Genomic DNA, 25291 nt, shown 5'->3' with positions numbered 1-25291 from the left:
GTCCCTTCCTTACCCGAGCAGAATATTTTTGGATGTATTTCCCAAGTTCGACCATAGCAGCCTTTTCTTTAAATTCATTCTGATGTTTCTGAAAGGAAATGATCACATTGTTTAAAATGTTACCCTCTGGAGATGAAATGAACTAGTGAGGAAATTTTTGACTTAAAACTCAGTACCTGGGATTTCTCCTTGAGAAAATTCTCCATCTCCTCCTCACTCACCGAGCCTAGGTCAGCAATTTGCCTGTAATAACTTCTCACTTCCTCCTTGTATCGTGGAACATCTCTGGCATAAAGCACTTTATTTGTTGGAGAATGCTGAAAAGAAGAAACTTGTATTTCCATCGTGCCTCTTACAGTATTCACAATATCCCAATAAAATTTCACTGAAGTGCAGTTGCTGTTGTAACGTAGAAAAATACTGCAGCCAGCGTATCCAAGGTTTGATAAGAAGCAAAAACCTTGGATGCTAGAAATACTCAACAGATCAGACAATATCTCCGGAGAGAGCAACACATTTGACAAGTCATCTACCTGAAATGTTAAGTTTGTTCTGCTCATGGCGATTGAAAGGTATATATTGGACAGGACACCTGTGGAACGGCTCTATCCAGCACATGGGATCTTAGTTTAACATCACATAGAAAATGGCATCTGCAGCAGTGCCATACTCCTTCCATTCAGTACTGGAGTGTCAGCATGGACAATTTGCTCAGGGATCCAGAATGGGATGTGAACCCACAATCTTCTGATTCAAGCAACAAGGATGCTTTCACTGAACTAATCCTGAGAGAGTAATATATTCTGACAATTAAACACTGTATAAGTGAAACAGACCAGCCAAGATCTGATTGGGCAGTGGAATAGCCTTAAGTGAATGGCTCTCCCCCAACCCACCACCGTCTCAAACTTGGCAGTGAAGTAAACACATCTACTTCAAATCTTCAGCTAGAACTACTTACGTTCATTGAAAAATACAACACGGTCATCAATTCTGATTTAAATTCTCCTTGCCTGGTGGTGAGGCAGGGAGCAATTAAAATTCAGTCATTTACTACTCTGCCACCCCACTGGATCCTGATCTTAATTAGTTTTTCTGAACAAGTGAATGCAACACCCACAGGAAAGAAAGTAGACAGATTGGGAGGCTTGAGACCAGGGCATTGAAGGTCTGGGCAGGACTATAGTGGGTTGCAGGACAGTGAGAGTTTACCAGACTGAGTAAGGTTTGTGAGGGTAGGATATATGGTGGGTGAGTGTATAATGGGCAGGTTTTTTGTAAGGTTTTTTTATAATGTACAGAGTCTATGTTGGTTGAGTATATAAAGGGCACATCTATCAAGGGAAGCAGGTAATGGGTGTTTTTGGGACAGTATTTGATTTGCACAAACTTTGATGGTTGGAGAGTATAAAAGGATTGGGTATATAACTCTTAGAGCATGTGATGGGAAAATTGTTGGTTGAGTGAGGTGTATGAAGGGCAGGTTGGGTCTAATGAGTGGCGTTTATAGTGCGTGTTTATAATGGAGTGAGGGTAGGTGCTAGGTTTGTATACAATGGGCTATGTGTACGACGTGAAGCTCAGTGACAAATATGTATATAACTGACCAGATGTATGTAATAAGGTGGGTCTCAAGAAGTATACAACAGGTTCCCAACTTTTACCTCCAGTTTTCCTCCATAGGTTGATATCAGCCCTTACATAATTACCTTCCCAAGATGTTGTGATGATAGGGAGAATGAATCCATGAAAGCTTGTGCAATGACAGAGAGGCAGCCATCCAAGTGTGGGGTCTTCTCAATATCAAACACGAACTGGGGGTTTTTAATAATATTTATCCAAAAGCGGAGCGGAAGACTGGGGGCAAAAGAAGGCATTGTTAAAATGTAGCCATGTCAATTTAAAGATTAGAACATTAAGGATTACATGACTGACTATACATGGCCCACAGTTTGGAATAGGATGGCATTATGCCATTATCAGACAAGACCTTCTAACACTGTGGGGAAGATCACTGGAGAGATTGGTGTAAGCCTTCATTTATTTCCACCTGTAATCTAACAGATTTAATAACTTGCTCAAGGTAGAGCCCATTCAATTACCACTCCATTGCATTTCCATGAAGTGAGAATCAGTGAAGTGTGGTGGATTTATAACGTGTAGGCAATTCATTCCCCCAGTGATGCTGCCCATGTGGCAGACACAAAAATCTATTATGTTGCCAACCAATTAGAGGTGATAAACCGAGGCTCTGGCTGCCTTCTCATGGAATTTTGAAGAACAGGAAAAATCTCGCCTGCACTTACCCAGTCTTCTAGCCAATATTTCAACCAATGACACTAAAACATTACAGATCATTGCTGTTTGCAGACCTTGGGATTAAGGATAACTTAATATAAATTGGTTGTTATATTTCCAGTATTACAGTAGTGACCTTGGGATTAAGGATAACTTGCTTCCACTCCAGTTCTGTTGGTTGTGAGGTAACTTGATGAGATCAATGTGGGAATCACAAACTTCTCCACACATGCAATGAGGGTGACTGATGAGACAGATGGGTGGGTAATTTGTGAGGTGGTGGGCTCCTGTCATTTATGTGGGGCTTCTCTTTACTCCTGATGCAGGGACTCAATATTCTTAATATCATCCTGAATGGTCCTTCTCCACTTTGTGTGGTCACGGCCAGGGATTCCTAAGAGTCAGTGAGGATGTTGCCATTTTTCAAGGTGACTTTGAGCACATCCTTGAATCTTTTCCTCTGTCCACCCTGGTAATCTCTTCCCATTTAAGAGCTCAGTAGACAGTGTTGGTTTCAGGAGTTTGATATTGGGTCTGCGATCGACTTGGTCTAACCACGAGCTGATTGAGTAATTGAGGTCTGAATATGGGGTACGTAGGTCTGGGATACTTCTTGGCTCACTTGTCTTCACAGTGAATATGGAGGATGTTGGCAAGACAGTGTTGGTTGTATCTTCCCAATGCTTTGAAGTGCGCATTGCAGGTAGTCCAGGTCTCAGAATGGAGGAGGACTGGGATCACTGCTGCCAAGTTGACCATGAGTTTTATACCAGTCTTGAACTTTGTATCCTGTTCCTCAATCAATCATCGATGTCTGTCTTTGCTGAGAGGTGGCTCCTGAGATATGAGAAGTGATCCACATTTTCCAGTGTCTCACTGTGAACCTTTATTATTGGAGAGTAGTGTGTTGCAGCAGGGACAGGTTGATAGAGGACTGTGGTCTTGCAGATGTTGAATGTAAGGTTCATCCTCTCGTTTGCTTCAGTGAACAAGTGGACAATGGCTTGGAGCTCAGCCTCTGAGCAGATGCAATCGTCATCTGCATATTTGTAGCTCAACTCCTGATATTAGGGTGACTTTGGTTCTGAAGTGTGGTCACTCCAAACTGAATAGTTTCCCATTATTTCTGAGGATTAGCTCCACCCCCACAGGAAGTTTGTAGGAGTGAGGTTAAGCTTTGCGGTGAGAAAGTGTCAGGCCAGTGTTGAATCCTTGTTTGACATTGGTCTTCACTTAGATTGGCTCTGTTATAAACCCATTGTATAGAATCATAGCTTGCTCACCATCGTGAAGCAAGGTTGAGATGGAAGTGAATATATGAAGGCAGCTGAATCCGAGGAGGGTGTTCCACAGTCCCTTCCATTGTCAAAGGCTATAATGATGTCGAAGAAAGGCCGTTAATATTGGTTGTCACTGCTGTCTGCATACATCTTGAAGTAGTTGCACAGTGAATATTACATGGATGTGCTGGTGGATAGTTGGAATATATATTGGGATGTGCGTAGCATCTCTTCAGCCACTGGGAGGAGATGGTTGAGGAGGACCCTGGCGATGACCTTCCATGCAGACGGCAGAAAGATCTCTCTGTAGTCTCCACTGTCAGATTTATCTTCTGGAAGATTGGCATCGTCTTGCATCTGCTCAGAGGCTGAGCTCCAAGTGATCGTCCACTTGTTCACTGAAGCACATGAGAGGATGAACCTTACATTTAACAACTGCAAGACCACAGCCCTCTACCAACCTGTCCCCGCTGCAACACACTATTCTCCAATAATAAAGGTTCATAGTGAGACACTGGAAAATGCGGATCACTTCTCATATCCTCTGGTATATCCCTGTCCCTAGATTGTTGGCAATGAGGTTGTGGATTCATGACCAAAGCTTTTCACTGTCAAGTTTTGGGAGTTCAGCAGGAACACCAACTGCTCCCAAACCTTTGTTCTGTTTCAGTTGGCACATGGCTCTTTCAGGTTCTTGTCTGTCAGGAACGGTGACAAGTCTGGACATAATAGGCTGCCATGGGATGGAGACAAAGGTGATCCTGCCAAGGAAAGAATTGTGGTTCAGGAGGTCTTCAAAGTGTTCCTTCCAGTAGGCACTGATTGCCTGTCTGCTCTTGATAGCTTCATTTCCATTTTTAACTCAGTGGGGGCCTTGGCTGTTTGGACTGTAGATAGCTCTGACAGCACTGAAGAACCCATGCAAGTTATGGCTATTAGTGAATTGCTGAGCCCTCTGTGCTTTTTCCACCCACTATCTGTTCTTCAGATCACAGGTCGCCTACAGGACTTCTGAAAAGTGGTTTCTATCGAGGATTGTAAGGCTTTTGATTGAAGAATGCCTTACGTTTGTTGTTAATTATCTCCTCAATATCCTGTTTAGTCTCATCATACAAGTCCTGGTCCTTCTTAAAGTAGGCAAGAATCTCATCACCTCAGGGTAAGTCCATTATACTGTGGACATTCTGTGGCTCCTGTATGTTGGGAGTCAACAGGTTGTTTGAGAGGCACTATCTGAAAAGAGCTACCTTTGTGAGGCCCTGGGGACCTTCAACATTGATTTTCTTGCAGCAGCACTTTTGTTGATGCTGATGCTTAGGGCTAGGCTGTTGAAGATTACAGAGTGAATGAGGTGTTGACCATTCCAGCAGTCACGTCATGGCATGGGTGACGAGGAATCTTTGCAACCCCTCCCTCTTGTGCACAACTCCTCAACCCTAGGTGAGGCAACATACACTTCCCAACCCTCTACATGTTAATTGTGTTGAAATTTTGTCCTTCAGATCTAGACCCATCATTTGCCTCATCATGAAGCTGAAGACATCCAGTGTTGATTTCCAAGTTGCATTTTCTATTTCCTGAACACTCACAAGTTATAGGGAAAACATCAATTACATCAATAAATGGATGCAATGGTTCAAGCTTCAATACCTATTAGTCTTCCAGATATGCAACACATCAGGATCAGTTATCTTCTTATTGTAGGCCTGTGCCTGCAATATGTCAAAGATGTGCCTAATGGCAATAGGTGGCTTGCCATTTTGCGTGTTCCAGATGCTTCTAAAGAGGTTGTCAACATAAGACTGAAGTGCAACCTGAAATAGAAGAAATCAGTGGTATGAGAGAGATGGAACAGAGCTGATTTCTACAGCACTTCAGACTGAAAACATAATCAAACCATTATGGGAAAGGAGCTGGTTGCAGGTAGCAGAGTGGGTGAATGGTATCACCAGAATTCAAAGAGCCTGACTGAAGAGGTGCAGTAAGAATAGCTGACAAAGGAAGGATGAACTTACCACAAGTTAGGAGCATGAAGAATAGTCTCTGCTTCCCTGAATGAATGCTGTTCCAACAGTTCTTAAGAAGCTCTACATCATCCAGGACAGTGCAGCCCACTTAATTAGCAGCCCATCCAGCCCCTAAACATTCATTCCCTCCACCACTGTGTCTGCAGTATGTACCATTACAAAATGCACTGCAGTTCTTCAACCAGGCCACTCCAACAGCACCTCCCAAGTCTGTGACTTCTACCAGTAAGAAGGACAAGGGCAGTGGGCATATGGGAACATCACCAAGTCACACACCATCCTGACTTGGAAATATATCGCCAGTCTGTCATTGCCATTGGGTCTAAATCCTGGAACTCTGTCCCCAGTGGCACTGTGAGAGTACCTTCACCAGGACTGCAATGGTTCAAGGAGTTGTATTTATCACCACCTTCTCCTTTGGGGAGAGGAATTAAATCCTGGTCTTGCTAGCAATGCCCAGATCCCAAAAATATGAACTCAAAAATGTTGCCTGAAGTATATAAACTGAAGTTTAGATTTTTAAAAGTATTTTTTTCTTAACAGATGTACTTTTTCTCGTATTTCTATCAAGCTTTTGGCGTCTAACATTTTTGCTGCTTTGCTAACGAATGCAAATCATGATGGAAGCAATGAATTTCATTCAGACTCTGACAGTTTGTTGCACAGTATCCACACTTAAAGACCCACTTCATGGCAGTCAGGCAGCAGCAAAACACATGGAGGACAGTTGGGATTCCAATCAGCTAATACACGGACTGTGTGATGGAAGTGGATAGTGTACCAGTGACCCATGGGGGCTGACATTAGAAAAGTCTGGTAGGAGGTGGCTGATGTCCTGTCCTCCAGGAATGACACTTTTTGTAGAATGGAGCAAATGTAGGAAGGAATCTTATCTTTCTAGATATGTACCACACCAAGGCATTGAGCCATGATTGTTTTACATGTGTCAAGTTGAGCTCCACAGCACAACTAAATTATGGTGTATACTGCTGTTGAGATAAGCACACTCCCTCACACAACACAATTCACACTTCCCCTCTTCCCTGATCAAACCTTCTATTCCACAAAGATGACTTGTGACAAGAGGGCCATGGTTCCCCTCAGCCTACTAACAAGATCCAGAAGAAATAGAGAAGGAGGAAGTAATAATGGAGGAAGAGGAGGAGAAAAGCAGAGTGCATCACTACACCAGACACCACATAGCACTGCCTCAGGTTTAGCAACACAAGAGAAACATATCATTTAGAGAAGAGTATAGGGAGAGAAACATGGCATTAGTGGGTTGCATTCAGAAAGGCAGCATATGGAATCAGTTATGGGTCTGATTGGAAGGAAGGGTTTGTACATCTGTCTACCGATTACCCAAGAACCACAACTGGGGGCTTTTAAGAGAAGACTCCTGTGGATGTACACTATGATAGTTCTCACACTGTCAGGCCTGTCTGACCGAATGCAGTTGATGCCGAGGAGTGTGGGGATTCTATCCCCTTCCTCTCACTGGAGCCAGAGAAGCATCACCATCACTCTGCTACTTTGAACTGTCATGTTAATCCAGGTAGAGTCTAGTGTCTGCCACTCTGGAGCAGGTTGAAGCTCTTCAGGAACAGTAAGATGCCTCCCATTAGCAGTTGACTGTCATGAAGCAAAGATCCCACATGGGATGACTGCTGTTCTTAATGAGTGGTGAGGTGTCACCTAGGAGCAGTTTGCCACTCTCCATGAGCTGAGTAACCAGGTTACAGTGGTTTTGAAGCTTCACTCATATCTAGTGAAGTTACAATGGATCCTTAATGGACAGAGACAGGTACTTTAAAGTACTTATCTGGAATGAAATAACAGCACTATTCCAATGTTGACACTAACCATTTCTACGCAGAATTGTATTCTGATTCTTCTTCTTCAAATTTGTGAATGGAAGGATATCAGGATGAACCCTTGCAGCATCCACGCAGAGACAAGCATAATCAGCACATGACTTGATAATATGCTTTCAAACTATAGTGTATTGAATTCCATACAAGAGTTGTATTGTTCTTGAATGGAAAAAGTTAATGATTTTTAGCATGTGTAATGCAACCATGCAATAGCATTGCCAGACGTGACTTCCTTCCTGCACTGAGCTACATGTTCCTGCTGCTGGTGCTATTGGGGCTCTTTATCCAGTGGCAGTACCTCTGTTGGAGTAACCTTCGTCTTTCTCCTGTTGGTCTTCCTCTTGAGGTATGGCTCTCTGTCTCTTGGCTGGGTCACTTCAGGTTTTGTCTCTACTGCTAGAGCTGTGAAGCATGTAGGTTACAAAGTCTTTTCATTGATTGGGTATTTACTGAGTGTGCCCTGGATTGCTGTAGGTAGCAGAATCTCGTCTTGACGAGGCTGATGGCATTCCCGCTACATTTCTTGTTATGCTGTGACTGTTATGGTAGTGATACTCAGCTGGAATGATTGGAGTCAGAAATTTTGGAAGAAGTAGGTAACCCTATGTCTGGTAAAGCAGACTCCCCAAGAATGATCTTCCAGGAAACACTGCAGAATCACAATGGTTTGATGATAAGTTTTTGTTGTGATTTGCAACCACTTAAATTTCTTTATGAAGAGCTCCAGATTTTGAAAGAAAACCCATGCCATCACATGAATCCAACTGATGGCAAGCTCATATGTTTGTATTTCCATATGTGTGTATTGCCACCTCTTAACCGAAATTGCTTTTCCCTGAGTATAAAACTTGAGTGACTAATGCTGCAGAGAACAGCAAAGAGTACAATGTGTCTTGCTTAGCTCTGCAGCTACCAACTGGAACGGAATGCTCCTGAGGCTAGGAAGGTGAAGGCTGTGACTCCATTAGCAATGAGAACAGACCATGCCTGTGTGTCTAGCTGAAGATCCTCGTATAGAATTTGCATATCACAATGATGACTGCCTTTGAAGTTCTGATCCTGCAGAGTCATTGCTCTTTAAGTGGTCAAGTGCCTCTGAAAACTCTCTAGGGCTAGGGTAATTGTGCATGTTTTTTCTCTACTTCCCTCTAAATAATCTGAAGCACCTACTCAAAACTTTTGCCACTAGTGTGACTACTAAGTACCTAATAAATTATTTCCTCAATAGGTTAATCAAAAAAGCATTGAATGTTAGCTTTATCGAACTCTGAGCATTTTGGAAGTTGCTGAAAAATTAAGCACACAGGGAAACCAACAGGGATACAGGGAGAGTGTGCAAACTCCACACAAATGGCATCCAAGGTGAGGCACCCTGGAGCCTCAAGACAGTACCACTAAATGTTGTGCCATCAATTTGACTCAGAGGTGTTTACAAATGTAAATTTGTTTACATTGATTTTCTGTCGCTTTGAAAAATAACATTAGGCATTTGTTACCTAAAAGTACCAAACTAACTCTCATTAATTGAAACCATTTTAGCTTAACATAAGAACGTAAGAAATAGGAGCAGGAGTGGGCCATCTGGTCGGTCAAGCCTGGTCCACCATTCAATAAGATCATGGCTGATCTGGCCATGGACTCGGATCCACCTATCTGCCCTTTCCCCATAACTTCTGTAATTATTCTCAGAATGAGTTATTAGGATTTCCAGGCTTTGCATAATGATTGATCATTAGGAGAAGAAAAACTACAATGGTGTATTAGTTATGCCACTAAACTAATAGTTCAGAAAGCCTCAATTCAAATGCCATCATAATGGGAGCTCTTTTGTCTCTGCGTAGGAAGGTTGAGGTTTCAAGTTGCATTTCAGAGATGACAGCACATACTCTCAGCAGGAATTTAACTACAATATTGAAGGTATTGGCTTTCAGGCGAGATGTTAAACTGAATTCCTTTCTGCCTTTGAAATGAGCATCATTGATTCTTGCAGCACTATTCAAAGGGCATCAGGAGAGTTCACTCCAGTGTCCTAGTCAATATTTCTCTCTTGATTGACATTACTAAAACAAGTTATATCAGTATTGCATTACTGGTTATGTGCATGTTATGTGCAACTTAATAGCTGTGCTTCCTACATTACAACAGTGACTACAGTTGAGATTATTATTCATGGGCTTTGAAGCACCTGAAGTCAGGAATGCCACTATATAAATGAAAATATTTCTTTCAAGTTAAAGCAAGTTATGGCTTCACAAGCTTCAGAAACATCATATTAAGGCTTGAATTCCACGGGTTTTAATGATAATAACCAAAAAGAAGTTCCTAAAGACCCATTTAAGCCTATTCCTCTACAATGATAAAACTCTTTCCAGAAACTCTCTTCCCATCACATCACTCTAGGCCAATTGCAGCCTTAAATGGAGTACTGAACAGAATATTGGAAACATTTGGATTTACAGCTTGTTGCGATGATGCTGTTGATTTTTGAGGGTATGTCACCTCCATTTATGAAACTTTAATCGTATAATGAAGAGCATACCAATCTCCACTGATAACGCACTTCATATTTTCTCCTACAGCATTTATTTTTGTCAAGGTCGCAGTGCTCTACTTGTTATTGGGATTTATCACAAATTATTCTATGCATCTTTCACTGTGGCTTCAAAATGCTCCAGCAATTCCAAAGATTGTACCTCCTCTAAGGAAACACAGCAAGCTATAAGCATTTGTAATTAATTGAAGTGAAAAGGGTGAGCATTTAGTGGACTTCAGCTGTTCATTAGTGCAAACAATGTTGAAGAATGAGTACAAAATAAAAATTAGTGCCCAAACTGTTACCCTGGAATGTATCATATGTGGTTAGAAGATCAGAATCAAGGCTTGTGCCCCCCCCCAAGTTTGATAATGAACCAGAAAAATGCAAAACTGGTATGGAAAGACTTAAAAGAACATGAGGAAGGTGACGTATCTTCTGAAGGAGCCTATTTTAATGTTTCAGAACAGACACTGTGACAGCAGAAAGTTTGCCCAGGGAGCTGAAAGGAATCATTGAGGAAGATGGCTATTCTCCTAACCAAATGTTGAACATGGATGAGACTCCTTTGGGAGAGGATGCCATCATGCACATTCATCTTAAGAGATGAGGAAACCGCTTTAAGGCAGCCAGAGATCAGTTTACTCTTTTTGGAGATAATGTCGAGGGTGACTGGTAGCTTAATCTATCACTTAGAGAATCCAAGATAATGAAAGACTGGCAATCTATCAAAAAGGCTTAAATATGGCAATACTCTCCCAAAATTACATCACATCATTTCTCTCCCCCTTCAGAAAACAATATTGCCTGACGAATGATCTGGACACCAAAGCCTTGCAGATCATTGACAATATCCCTGGACATCTGGTGGACATCTGGTTAACATCTTGTGTCATTTGCCAACTTGACAATATTTACTCTGAGATTTTTCAGACTCGTCAACCCATAGGAGTCCTGGCGACTCTGCATGTCGAAGTGGCAGAGGGAGAGGTGAGAGCAAAGCCACTATTCACACTGATGTGTGAAGATACAAATTAGAAGCAGGAGCACACCACTCGGCCCCTTGAGCCTGCTTTAATGTTCAATAAGATCATGGCTAATCTGACTACAGCCTGATCTCTGCATTCCTCCTTCTGACAATATTTGTGTTTCTGAACCTCTCCTCCCAACACAACTCCATAGTTACAGCCTATAGAACAGGGTGCTATCACTACATTCCAGGCTCATTACCTGCAGCATGTAATGAGGCATACCATGTCAGAGTCCAGAAGACTCACCATTCAGGAAATAAACAGAAGTTACAATATCAAGATAGCCATAGACTATGCCAGCGTTTCTTGGGAAAATGTAACCCACATAACAATGAACTATGCAGGAGATTATGGCTAGAGTGCGTGCATGACTGCCATAGGTTTACAAGCTTGAAAAATCTCCACAAAGACATTATTAAGTTGGCAAATGAGGCTAGGTGTGATGAAGTAGACAAGCATGATGTGGAAGAATTACTGTAATCGCATGGCAAGGAGCTTACAAACAAAGATCTGTTGGAGCTTCAACAACAGTGTCACAGGAGGAACAAAAAGCCACCATCAAAAAAACTCATTATGAGAAGGCTTTTTGCAGGCATTCTTTCACAAAGAAAACAATAGCCATCTTCAAAGACAATAATCATAAAATGGAGAGCAACAATAGGTGTGGCCACATAATGAAAAGTGCCTTGGTTTGTTATAAGCAGCTTTGCCTGATGATAAAGCTGTACAGACTTCCAACAATACCATCCTTAAGCTTCCTAGGAACAAATGCAAATCTCTTGCTTTCAACACTGCAAACTCCATTAAGCTCAGATTCATCAGCATCACGGTCATCCAAACTTCTGTGTCAACTTTGCCTCTCACCTTTACCTGCAGCCACTTCCACATGCAAAGCTCCCACTACCACTTACATACAAAAAAAGGGACACAGTAGCAGAAGACGACCACTTGGTCCCTTGAGCCTGCTCTGCCATTCAATAAAATCATTCTGATCTGATTGCAATGTGAACTCCACATTGCTGCCTACTTGCCTTGCATATCAACAGTCTGCCTCAAAGAAGATTCTGTTTCCATTGCCTTTGCAGAAAAGAATTATGAAGAGTTACAATCCCCAAAGACATTTTGACCCACATTTGTGTTAAATGGAAAACTCTTACTTTGAGACAGTGATCCTAATTCTATATTCTCCCACAAAAGGAAATATCCTCTTCACACTTATCCTGTCAAGAACCTTCAGGATCTTGTATATTTCATTGGTGAGCATCCCCCTGGAGGGTACGTTATGTAGGTTTTTATTATCTTAATTTAAGACTTAATTATTATAATGTTAATAATTTAAAATATTTTTTTATTTCAGATACATATGTTGATGTATTTTTAAGTGTTTAGAATTTTTTGACCAAAATTCTTGAGCTCTGGTCCGCAGCTGGAGTTATTACACTGAAATAAATAGGAAAAACCTTCCTAATTTATGAATTTTTGCAGGAAATGTCTTCAAGGAGCACAGTCCTTTCACAAATTGAGGAATCTTTGCATTGATCTTGCAGCTGAGTCTTCAGCAGAGGGTTAAGAACAAAATGGCCATTTGTGTCTTGCCACTGCACCTATCCGCCAAAAACCTTAGTGCCAATAGGATTTCTCCGTAAGTGTTTCCATTATACTTTACATTCACATTTTTTGTCAACAGTGGGGTAACCTGGGAGGTGGGGGAAATCGCAAATTAGTAAAAATGCACAACTTCAAATGTGCAAATATTATAGTAAAACTCCAGTAATCCAGTAATTGGTGGTGCTGGAATGTCAAATTTTCTGGACTATTGGATGCTATTTCTATTAATATCCATTACACTTTTAAATTACTTTTTTTAATGTTACAAATTACTCTTTAAATTTTCCAGTGAACCAGGTAAGTTTAAAGGGAATGCAGATGAGTTGTAAAACCATGCTAAACTGGAGCTCCAGTGAGTGGAAAAGGAGCTTGGGTACAGGGTCCTCGTGATTGGAAAGGGAGTGTGGAAACCAGGAGCCCAGTGAAAGGAAAGGGAGTGCAGGAACCAGAGCCATGACACATCACAACAATGATACTCAGACTGAGCTGGATCTTAATTAAGTCTAACTCATTTCTGAATCACAAATAAAAAGTAACTGTGCACTTTTTTAGGACTGGAGTCATACAGATACAGATGTAACAGTCTCAACTTAGAGTTCACACTCGAGTTAGAAAGTTGTGGGTTCAAATTCTACTCCACAGTTTTGAGCATATAATCCTGCCTAGTACTGCAGTGGAGTAATGGGAAATGCAAGAATGTTCCACTGTCAAAAGTGCCGTGTTTCAGGTTTCTCCCCTCTTTGGGTGCATATAAAACATCCCATAACATTTTTTGAAGAAAAGCAGGGAAGTGCTTCTGGTCAATACTTTCTCTCAATTGCTATAACCAAAGCAGATTATTTTACTGTTTATCTCATTACTGTTTGTGGATACTTGCTTTGCACAAATTGGCTATTGCATTTCTGAGTACTTTTCAAGATGTACTTCATGGCTGTTTAAGTGCTTTGGAATGCCCTGAGATGGTGAAAGGCCCTTTAGTGATACAAATCCTTTGTTCATCCAAAACAGTTTTGTGAAGGGAACATGTTTTTCTCCATAAATCGTTAGATTTAAAATGGCTGTGAAATTTTGTGGTTGCAAATATACAATAAAGAAACAAGAATATTATGGTACCTTGGAGGACAGCAGCTTTGTTAGATACATCTCTTTGACCTTGAACTTCTGTTTGCCTTGTTCTGGTACAGGAGATTCTACAAGCTTTGAATGTGGTGAGATCTAAATAAAGTAAAATACAGTCACAAAAAGAACAAATCACTGGAAATGGTGAGTAGAATTGAACTAAAGTGCAAAATACATACCAAGTGACAAAACTCACCACCCAGAGTATCTGGAAGAGGACGGTTTATGAAAAACTGTTAGTATTTTGCACGTATAAGGTTTAATTTTGAATTTTGCATGAAAGGCAAGGGATATCAGTGTGGAAAATAGGTCAGTTCCCAATTTCAAATCCTTTGATGAATAAACAACATTCAATCCAATTTTGAACTGATGGATATTTATGTTTTAGATATATATCAGAAAATATGCCTGTTTCAAAACCATTGGTTAGTAGCCTAAAGGAGTTTTCATTTGGACTTATCTCAGTTTCAGAATAGAGAATACAATCTAGTGTTCATAGGGTTGGCAGCATTGTGCTTCTGCTACTGGACTAAGAATCCACATCCCACCATGTCAAATTATGAAATTGAAATTGCAAATAAAACGAGTAATTTGTGGGTTTGCATCAGAAATAAGACCATGAAAACTGCCGGCTTGCTGTCAGAACTAGTTCATTAATCTTTATCAAGGAAGGGAACATTCCACCAGAACTTGGACTAGCCAATCCAATCCTAGGTGGTTGAGTCAGACTGCAGTCAGCGCAACAAGGCATGGGAAATAGATAGCATCACCTCAATGTTTTGCCTCAGCCTGGAACAAATTTTAGAGAAAATGAATGTATAATGAGATTTAAAATATCCAAAATTCTTTAAGAACGAAGAACAAGACATAGAAGGCTTGTTCTAGACCTAATGTGAGTAAATGAGATTAGTGTCGATAGCAACAACAGACAGGGACATGATGAGCTGAAGAACATGTTTCCGTGTTGTACAACTCCATGACAGTGTAACTAATACTTTCCCCACGTGTCCTTCCAATAATATCCAGTTGAGCTTTTACAACCACTAACCTGAAGCCAGGACACAACAGTTCATTGCTTTGTATTTTTATACAGCACTTCCAGGAAGTAAAACATTTAAAGCCTTTATTGACCTATTTGGTGAAATGTTTATTGAGATTCAAGAGACATAATCAATTATTTTGAAGATTAATGGTAGTGTATTTTACCTGGCTTTGAATGTTTTGCTCTTCTTATTACAAGTGTTGATGCTCCATTTGGAATCTGAATAGTTTGTAAAAATAAGTGGGTTACTGACAGTGTCAAATACACACATATACACATTCTCATCATTTCTTTCCCCATGTGCTATTCTCATAACTTACTATCTCATTACCTTATTTCTTTCTCAAATACACCTCCTCCATAACCCACTCCCCCCTCCCTGCATTCTCTGCTCTCCATCTTCCTCCATAACCTTTCCCACCAACCCACCCTCTCACCTTACCTTTCCTTTGATAACTTGGTCATTTCCTCCCTTTTCAATTTGTTCTCCCACTTGTTCCTGATCCCCACATAACCTGATGCCCTCTCACTCAATAGTCTTCTCAGCCTCCCTCACCTGTTCACCCACTGCCCAATACCTACCCTTCCTCTCGCCCAATAACCCACTCCCCCCTCCTCCTGTAACCACCTCTTTCTCTTCCTTGTAGCTTCCTTACCCTTCTCCCATGGCCTGCTTCTCCATCTACCATCTACCTCCCTGTTGTTCCCCACCTTTAGCTGTTCCCCTTTCTCCCAACCTGCTCCTTCTTGGAATCTCCTCTCCTTCTCCTCAGTATAATCTCTGCTTCCCTTTCCCCTTAACCACCTCTCCCCTTCCCCCAACCCCCACTTACCATAACCTCAACATCCCCTCTCTCCTACTATGTTCTCTCCCCCCTCTAACCTCCTCTTCCCTGTCCCCAAAATCTCCTCCTCCCTTCCCAATAACCTCCTCTTCCCCTTACCTAAACCCCTCCCTTCCCATCAACCCACTCTCTCCCCTCCTCTCATAACCTTCTCTTTTCTTTCTTTAGTAATCTGCTCTCCTCCCTGTAATCTGCTCTCCTTCCCGTTAGCTGCCCTTCTCCTCATGTGACATTCTTACACTTTCCCTCATAACTTGCATTCATTATCCTTCCCCATAACTTCCCCACCTGCCCCCATAATCTGTCCTCCTCCTCCCCCATAACCTCATCTGGACCTCCTCCCTTAACCTCCTCACCTCTCCTCCCTACGCCCCTACCCACAGCTTGCCACCACCTCATATTCTACTTAACTCCTTTGCAGAGAAGATTGCTGCAAATTAAAAGTGGCTGGTGAATTACTTAGGCCCCATACACTCAACATACGTGATAATGGCTAATAGTATTTAACTTCTTCACTCCAGCTTCAAGGACCTGTGTTGTCTGATCAATATCTTGTAGTAGTCTTTGGTGTGCTCCCCTCTCAATAAGCACTGGAGCAAACAGAGAATTAGTAAAATAATCACTAAATGGTCTTATTCAGATCAGAAGTTATTCTTGAAGTGTGCATTATAAATAACTAGCATCATAAATATTATTTGAAATAATCATTATTCATTCTCAAAAGCAAAACAATTCACACTTCATAATAACTGACATAAGGCATGTTATAGTTGTTTTAAGGTAACCTCCTAATGAAACTGTGCATCCTGGCATAAAAGACCTCGCAGTTTATGAATCAGGACTGATTTGGTGTTGAGACAGGCCCTGATAGCTGGCTGCATGAATGAAATGATGAAAGCATTTACACGTCAAAGGACCTCTGAAACTGAGGATGAAGCCACCATGAGAAAGTAAAACAGTAAAATAAGCTGACCTAAAAGGTGTGGGAAAAAGAGATAGAAGATTAAGCCAAACAAAAGTTAGTAGAGTGAGGAAAGGGAGTCTGGGAATAGAAAGGTATCTTGTTGGGTGAGTTCTATGGCAATAAATCTCAACATCTCAGCAGCTTTCACTCTTTATTTTCTCTTCCAGTTCTTACAGTACACACAACTTCTCTTTTTCTCTGTAACTTCTCCAATCCTATAACCCTGTGGGACCCCCATGTTATACCATTTCTGACCTCTAATCCATTTCCATCTATCCACCATTGGCAGCAGTGAGCCTTCAGAGGCCTGGGCCCCAAGCCTTGGAATTCTTTCCCCAATGTCTTAGCCTCTCCATCCAGACTCTCTGATAATATCTCCTTATGTGGCTCATAATATCCTCCTATGTGGCTCAGTGGTAATATTTTTGTCACATGATTTTCCCATAATATTAGTAAAGCAAGCTGCTCTAAAAGCTGTTACAGAAAAAGTAAAGGTAAATGACAGCAAACAAATTCTGGATAAATGGGCAAAGACAGTCTGGGAATAGAAAGGATTGAAAAGGAAGTGTCTTATGATGGTTTTGCCAAGTTTAAGGCATTATTGGAATGCAAGTGCAAGTTGTTTTAGCTTTTAAATTTTTGGTAACAAAGACCATTTATAATACTAAGACAAAAAGAAACAGCATATGCTGAAATCTAGTACAAAAACAGAACACTGGAAGAACTCAGTGGGTTGATTACCATCTTAGGAGGCAAAAGTAGGAAGTCGACATTTCAGGTTGAGATCTTGCATTAGGACAGAGAGGGAACAGGAAAGGTTGCCAGTATATAGCAATATGGGGGTGGTGGTGGTGGGACAGCAGCTGGTAAATGATAGGAGGAACCAGCAGCAGAGGGGATGATAAGAATATGGAATCAGTTGGTGGGGGGAAGAACAGTTAAAATGACATGCAACTGGAAGCTTGAGTTGGCCGTTGTGGACTGAGCACAGGTGCTCCGCAAAATAGTCAACTAGTCTACGCTTGGTTTCCCCAATGTAGAGGTGGCCACAGCATGAACACTGAGTGCAATAGACCAGGTTAGATGAGGTGCAGGTGAATCTTTGTCCCCACTCAGGAGAGGCGGGGAGCTGTTTAGATCCCTAAGTGGTGGTGAGGGAGGAGGTGAAGGGACATGGTTACAGGAGAAAGTGCCAGGGTACTGGGAGGGGTAGATGGGAATGGATGAGCAGAAGAGGAATCCTAAAGAGAGCAGTCCTCTGGTAAACAGAAAGGGGGAGGTGTTGGGAAGAGGGGAAGATATGACTAATTGTGGGATCACATTGGTGCTAGTGGAAATGGTGGAGGATGATATGTTGGATGCAGACTCTGATGGGATAAAAGGTGAGGATCAAGGGAACTCCATTGCTGTTCTGCTTGGAGATAGGGATGGGGAAGGGGGTGGGGGGCGGTGGAGAGTTCTGAGCAGACATGTGGTAAATAGGGGAAAATACATGTGAGGGCTTCATCAACTATGGCAGAACCTATTTCTCTGGAAGGAGGACATTTCAGAAGCTGTAGAAGCAGAAGGCCTCATTTTGAGAACATATGTGGTGGAGATGGGGAAATTGAGAAAATTGATGGTATCCTTACAGTTTGGTGTAGCATGGGAGTCAGTGGGTTTATAGAGGATGATAATGACAAGACTGTCATTCTAAGATGGAGACAGAGAGATCCTGAAAAGGAAGTGTCAGAGATGTTCCAGGTGAATTTGAAGACATTAGGAATTACTACAACTGTCTCTTCACCTCCTGCCTCACCACCAACCAGGGACCTGAACAAGCTATCCAGGAGAGGCAAAAATTCACCTGCACCTCTTCTAACATGCCCTTCTGCCTTTGGTGCTCATGCTGTGGTGAAACCAAGTGTAGACTAGGTAATCATTTCATGAAGCACCTGTGCTCTGCCACAATGATCAACTCAAGCTTCTGGTTGCATGTTATTTTCTTCATCTGGTTCCACCTATCACCTACCAGAAAAATCCCACCTGCCCCCACCCTCAAAGTAATGCTACAAATGGGCAACCTTTCTTGTTCCTTCTCAGTCATGATGTAGGGGCTCGATCTGAAATATCAACTTACACCTTTTGCCTCCACAGATGCTGTTTGGCCTGCGGTGTTCTTTCAGCACTCTGTTTTTGTTTACCCTTTGTAACACCTTGAGATGTCATTAACCTGATCAGTGGGAATAATTCATAACTCCACTCCCATTTGATGAGATCAACTAACCGAATGTAGAACCAATAATCTGAGGCCAGAGTTTGTACATCTGGGCCATGTAAGTTTTAATACCATTCAGTGTATTAGTGCTCATTTATCATTGTGAGCTGGAGCTGTTTTAATAAAAGTTGAAATCTGAAGAGAAAAATTACCTAGGTCAATGTCTTCCATTTGAAACCTTTGGGAGTAACCATATTTATTGGAGAAAGTCTCAAAAATCTTCTCCTTTACTTGTCGTATAGTATCACAGTCCAAAACTTCCACTTCAAAACAGGAGTTGCTGTCTTGATCATTTTCAATATCATCTTCAGTGTTTAGCTGAAATGAAACATTCAGTTTCTGCCAAGAAAAAGATTATAATGTGGTGAGATCCACAAAGCTGGAAGAATATTTAACCATTTCACAAATCCACTGCTAAATTAATCTGAAAGCTAAAATACAGCTTTGAATGAAGCATTCCTTGCTTATGTTTTGAGAGAACAGTGCAGCAAGAATTTATAAATGGGTTGAAGAATGTTGAATTGCCTTTGGTTCAACTATGGTTAGCTGAGAAATATGGAGAAAAAAAAAACGAAAAAAGGTTTGGGCCTAGTAAACAGATCAAATAGTTGTGGGATAAAAACAACAGAAAATGCTGGAAAACCTCAGCATGTCAGGCAGCATCTATGGAAAAAGAAACAGTTAATGTTTTGGATCAAGGACCCTTCGTCAGAACTGATAAAGTGAGAAGACAAGTTAGTTTTAAATTGCAAAGAGATAGAAAAGAGAGGAATAAGATGGAATATCTCTGATAGGCTGAGGCCAGGATTTCCCAGGCGATGCTAATATTTAGGCGATGCTGTCTTGTTATTGGATTAATGCGGGCAGACAGCGAGAGAAAATAAGTAAATAGAAAGACAACCAAGGGAATTGTGAGATGGATTTTAATGTGATTAATTATGAGGTCATATGTAATGCATTATAAAATAGTCAGAATGGCTATTTGTAAACATGGAATGAATAAAAGTGATTTAGGCCTGATTATCAAAAACTTTCAAGAAGTTTATAGTCAGTGTGAGGATATATCAATAAAAAAGAGCAGTTTTGAGCATCTGGCTATAGTCTAAAACATTATTTAAGCCGGATATAAATCAACAGTAGGGTTGCATCTGGAAGGCAAGTTGTGGCTTTGGAACCTATTTTTTAAATGCCTTTGCTGTGTCAGAGAAATTCTGGAGAAAGGTTATTCAATGCTAGAAAGCTTTGAGCAGAGCTGACTGTGGATCTTGCTTTCACTGAGAAAATGCAACTGAAGGGCACATAATTACATCTTTAAAATTCCAAGAAGCCTGGATGACACTAATACTCATTTGCTAAGTGACTGGAACCAGGAGTGAGGAGAAGAATCGTCAGATCTCAAGAGAAAAAAAAGTTTATTTTGCCACAAGGTATTGAATCTGGAGAACAAAGCAACAGATGCTGATTAACTCCTTCAGAAAATGGCTTGCCAACTATCCAGTGGGAATGAGGTGTTTGGACTGAAGACTTGTTATAGATGGAGGTATTCAAATGTAACTGCGTACCAGCAGTACATCTACTGAATTCACAGGCTATGGGGTTCAATCCTCCATTGAACATAAAAATATCACAAGGGCTTGTCAAACATTCCTTGAATAATATTGCCAGTAATAACTTCCAGGTACGTTATAATATGCATTATCTACAGGCATGGAGGAGTTCTCTAATCAAGATTGGCCACTATTCTTTTCTAGCTTTCAGCCTTCACAGAATGAATAAACTGCTGTGCATATCAACATTGAAAGGAAAGCTTTGGGGAGACTGCCAATTTTCTCCAGTATCTGATGGAGACCACTTTTCCTCAGATGCATTGGTAAGGTCCACAAAAACAAGCTGGAGTGGTGTTTTCTGCCCCCTGCATTTCTCTCAAAACTAAGGTGGAAGGATCTTCCTACTGCATTGTGGCTCTGGATATATTCAGTCAACTAATTGCTGGAGCCTCCTTAAGATGATTGCCAGTGACGCTGTGGAGTGAGATGTCCCAGCAGTCTCCCTGATCACCCTTGTTTTTGTATTGCATGATAATCTTTGCATCATCAGACAGAACAACAACTTCAGTGGTTCATTGAGTGATCTTCCCATGCCCTCCCTCACAATTAGTGATAAGAAAAATGTAGCTATGCAACAATGCTTTACTCTATGATGACTCTATAATGCATTATGGCTAATCAGGCTCAACAATACTTCACTGAAATCAGTAACAAATCCAGCTACCTTGGTCCATTGTGACAAACAACATTTCTCTCAGTGAAGAACTCAGTATAAACATTGAAAGGCAGCCACCAGCTTTAGCCAATTCATAAAGCAGGCATGGAAGAATAACAAACTTACGCTCAGGACTAAATGCTGAAATGAAAGGTCTGCTTTCTTAGCAAGTTGCTGTATGGCGGGAAAAGATGGGCTGTATACAGCTGGCAAGAAAGAAACCACGATTTCCACTGTTGTCACGTATGATACATTCTTAGCAGCCCATGAAGAGAATAGATCATAGTAGTCCAGGAGCAGAGATGGCAAGCATCCCAGCGATCTTAAGCAAATAAAGCCTCACAAGGAGAGGTGGCCAGCGCCAATAGACCACAGGGACATCTAAGGTGAGGCAACGTCAAGGCAGCATTTGACCAAGTGTAGCATGAAGGAACTCTAGTGAAGCTGATGCCAAAGGTCGTCTTGGGGAAAGCACTCAGATGCTAGAATCATGCCTTACACACAGGACAATGACTGCATATTGTAGATCAGTCATCCCAGCTCCAGGACATCACTGCAGGTATTCCTCAGGACATTGTCCCAGGCCTAGCCAGTTTCTTCATCAGTGACCTTCTTTCCAACAAAAGGCCTTGTTCAATGGCATTACCATTGCCAGGACATTCATCATGAACATTCTGGTGGTCATCATTGACCAGAAACTCAGCTGGATCAACCACATAAAGACTGTGGCTACAAGAAGGGGTTGGAGGCTGAGCATCACTGTTGGGAGTGAGTCACCTCATAATAAACGCACACCTTTCTAGTAGATACAGTGAACATATCAGGAACATGATGAAATGTTGTCTGTTTGCCGGGATGAGTGCAGTTCCAACACCACACAACACCATATAAGATAAAGCAGCCTGCTTAATTGAATTCCATCAACTATCCTATTTCCTTCACCACCAACACAGTGGCTTCAGTGTATACCAACTCTAAAATGCACTGCCATTAATCATCCAGATTACTCTGGCAGCACCTCCCAAACCAGTGAACAAATATAATACAAATCTACCACCAAGAAGGACAAGGGGCACCAGGCATAGGGGAACACCACTTGCAGGTTCCCTTCCAAATCCTGACATGGAAATACAGCAAAACTCTGATAACCTGGTATCTGATTGTTGCAAAATTCTGATGGTTCAGCATCTAGATCACTTATTAATCCAGAATGTTGTTGGCGGGGGGGGGGGGAGCGGTGTTCAGAGTGCAAGCTGGGAGGATGGCCAGAGTTGGGGTCTGCACTCTGGGCCAAGTGTGCAGCCAAAGCTGGGTTTGACATCATGAACACTGCCACTCAGGAACATGGATAAGTTTGTGGCTGGAGCAAGGGACCGCAGTGTTTTAGATTTGTTGTTCCCTTTAAACTCACTGCATTAATTGAAAAATGTGTAACCTAAAAAACAGGAAATAAAACTGTGTTGGGTATTAACAGGAGTGGCATCCAACAGCCTGGATAATCTGCTAGTCCAGCATCCCCAAAATCCCGAGGCTGCCAGATTAGTAGAGATTTACTGTATATTGCCTTTGCTTCAGTGTCACTCTGTCTAAATACTGCAGCTGTGTGCCTGATAGCAGTGTGAGAGTACCTTCACTAGAAGGTCTGCAACAGTTCAAGGGAAATTAGGGATGGGCAATAAATGCTGGGTTTGCCAGCAACAGCTACATCCTGAAGAATAAATAAAAGATGGAGAAAAACTATTTATGCTGGTTGGTAATCCAGAAAAAAAGGGAGAATAACCCTTAATTCCAATATTGATCAGGAAGCACTTTAAAAAAACCACAATGAATATCTGGAACTCTCCAGAAAACATTTGAGATGTGGGGTGGAATCAATTAAAAATGTTAACTCAGAGATCTGTAAAATTCTTTGGCCAAGTTTCAAAATGACATCCCCTCCACTCTACTTACCCGAGTGTCAGAGAAGAGGAAGGGGCAGGAATTGGGTACAATTCAGTACAAAGGAGAACCTGATGGATACAAGGCTTGAGTTGCATTACTAACACATGACAGCATACATAACACTGCATTGGATCCAATTCCAGATCCATAACAAATGTTGCCTCCACCACCCCCCTCAGACAGTCCATTCCAGATTTCAATCACATTTTGAGGCAAAAAAAATCTTGCAGTTCCCTCTAAATCTTCTATTGCTTACTTTAAAGCTCTAACCTTTAGTTATAGACACCTCTGTTAAGGAAAAAACTTGACTATCTATGATCTACCTTGACTACACTATCTATGATCCTAATTTTGTGTACCTCAAATCAGGTCTCCTTCAGCCTTTTCTACTCCAAAGAAAACAAACCCAGTGTATCCAATCTCTCCTCACAGCTGAAACACTCTATCCCAGGCAACATCCTGATGAAGCTCTTCTACACCCTCTCCAGTGCAATCACATCCTTCCTATAGTGCAGCGTTCAGAACTGTACACAGTACTCCAGCTGTGATCTAACTAATGTTTTACATATTTGTTCTTTAATTTTCTTGCTCTTATACTTTGGGACATATATTCCAGCTGTGGCCTAACTGTTGTTTAATAGTTTTGTACCTTAATGTTATTGCTTTTAGACTCTATACCCTGGCTAATGAAGGCAAGCATCCATATGCCTTGCTATCCACCTTATTTACCTGTGCTGCTGCCATCAGGGATTCTTGGACTTGTATACCAAGATCCCCCTGTTCCTCAATATTTTCCATCCTTTATTGCCCTAAAGAAAAAGATGGTGAGCTATTTTCCAGAACCACTGCAGCCCTTCTGGTGAAGGTACTCACACTGGATAGGGAGTTCTAGGATTTAGACCCAGCAATGATAAAGGAACCATGACATATTCTGAAGTCAGGATGGTGTGTGACTTGAAATGAATAAACAAATTTCGATGCTGCCTGATCCGCTGAGTTCCTGAAACACCTTTGCGTGTTGCTCCCATGCATCTTCATCCAACAAATGGCTTTGTTGTTGGTCACCATAACTTTTTGAAATAAATTCGTGTATGTGAAGTACTTTAGGCATCTTGGGAGAAGTGATATCTTGATTTATAAAAGCAAAACTCTTTTCCTTCCTGAAGAACGGAAAGTGGGAGCAAGTCATTTTTGCTCACATAGCCCAAAGGAAATAAAAGATTTTTGTGTAGTATGTCACCAGAACAAGTTGAATCATACAGTACACAAAACTAGAGAAGAGCAGTGTGAATAAAGGAACCAAAATAGTTAACTTCATTATTTAATCATGAGCATGATTATGTGGTTAAGCCTTCAAACTAATGGGACTAAAAAAGTGAAACTTGTAATAATCTGAAGTCAGTGTTCGTGAGGACAGAACTTGTATTTCCACAGATCATTTCACAATGTGACATCATCTCAAAGTGTGTTACAGCTAATGGAGTCCAAATTCCTTGAGTACTGAAAAGCAGCCAATTTGTGCACAGCAAGATCCCACAAATGGTAATGAAATAAATAACCAGATAGATTGTTTTTAGTTGTTGATTGAGGAATAATTTTGATCAGGTCACCAGCAGATCTTTGTTGCCCTGTTCAGTTAGTGCAATGATATCTTCCATGAGACAGTTGTCAGTCTTGGTTTTGACCTAACATCATCATATGAAGCATGGTACAGCATTCCCTCAGTCCTACCATCAGCCTGGATTGAATGTATACTTCTCTAGATTGGGGAATGAACTCATAGCCTATAGACGAGAGTGTTACTTCTAAGTAATAACCAACACCAGACAGCTCTCTTCCTCCATTTATGTGAGAGCAATGACTCGTGGTGCACTTCAGTAGCCATACCTGCCCCGTCCCTCTCACTGTCTGGTTCCCATGTAGTGCTGATAGCAATCCCTTAAGTCTCACACCCCCATTTATCCTTCTTTCTGTGTATCCTTCTCTTTTTTGTGCATCTCCATCTATACCTCAGTCAGTGTGGGATACCTGAAATTCTCAATTACTAATCTCACGGACTCTCAGTCATTGAATATTCCAGAAAGTCTTAGAAAAGTGGTTGGGAAAGGAGATAGGTTCTATCGTCTGCCAGTATTTGTGTTGATACACTACAGTATGTCAGCAGCACATGAGGGTTCTCTAAAAGTCTTGACTAACAGTTTGCCTGAAGC

General features: G+C 41.4%; 1 protein-coding gene across 2 annotated transcripts in view; it reads right to left on the bottom strand.

Annotated features, from left to right (window-relative positions):
• plxnc1 (plexin C1) overlaps positions 1-25291 on the bottom strand; it is a 144885-nt gene that overhangs the window by 3342 nt on the left and 116252 nt on the right. For both annotated transcript variants that reach the window (XM_052034240.1, XM_052034241.1), the window contains exons 25-33: positions 19031-19217; positions 16141-16247; positions 14977-15031; positions 13950-13978; positions 13765-13866; positions 5229-5392; positions 1710-1857; positions 177-317; positions 14-88 (exon numbers count right to left, since the gene is read on the bottom strand). In XM_052034240.1, coding sequence (XP_051890200.1) covers positions 14-88; positions 177-317; positions 1710-1857; positions 5229-5392; positions 13765-13866; positions 13950-13978; positions 14977-15031; positions 16141-16247; positions 19031-19217 — 1008 coding nt within the window. The remainder of the gene's footprint in view (positions 1-13; positions 89-176; positions 318-1709; positions 1858-5228; positions 5393-13764; positions 13867-13949; positions 13979-14976; positions 15032-16140; positions 16248-19030; positions 19218-25291) is intronic.

This window comes from Pristis pectinata, chromosome 19 (assembly GCF_009764475.1).
Source record: "Pristis pectinata isolate sPriPec2 chromosome 19, sPriPec2.1.pri, whole genome shotgun sequence".
Classification (NCBI taxonomy): domain Eukaryota; kingdom Metazoa; phylum Chordata; class Chondrichthyes; order Rhinopristiformes; family Pristidae; genus Pristis; species Pristis pectinata.
Note: the sequence above shows the minus strand (reverse complement) of the source record. Positions and strands in the feature narration are given on the sequence as shown.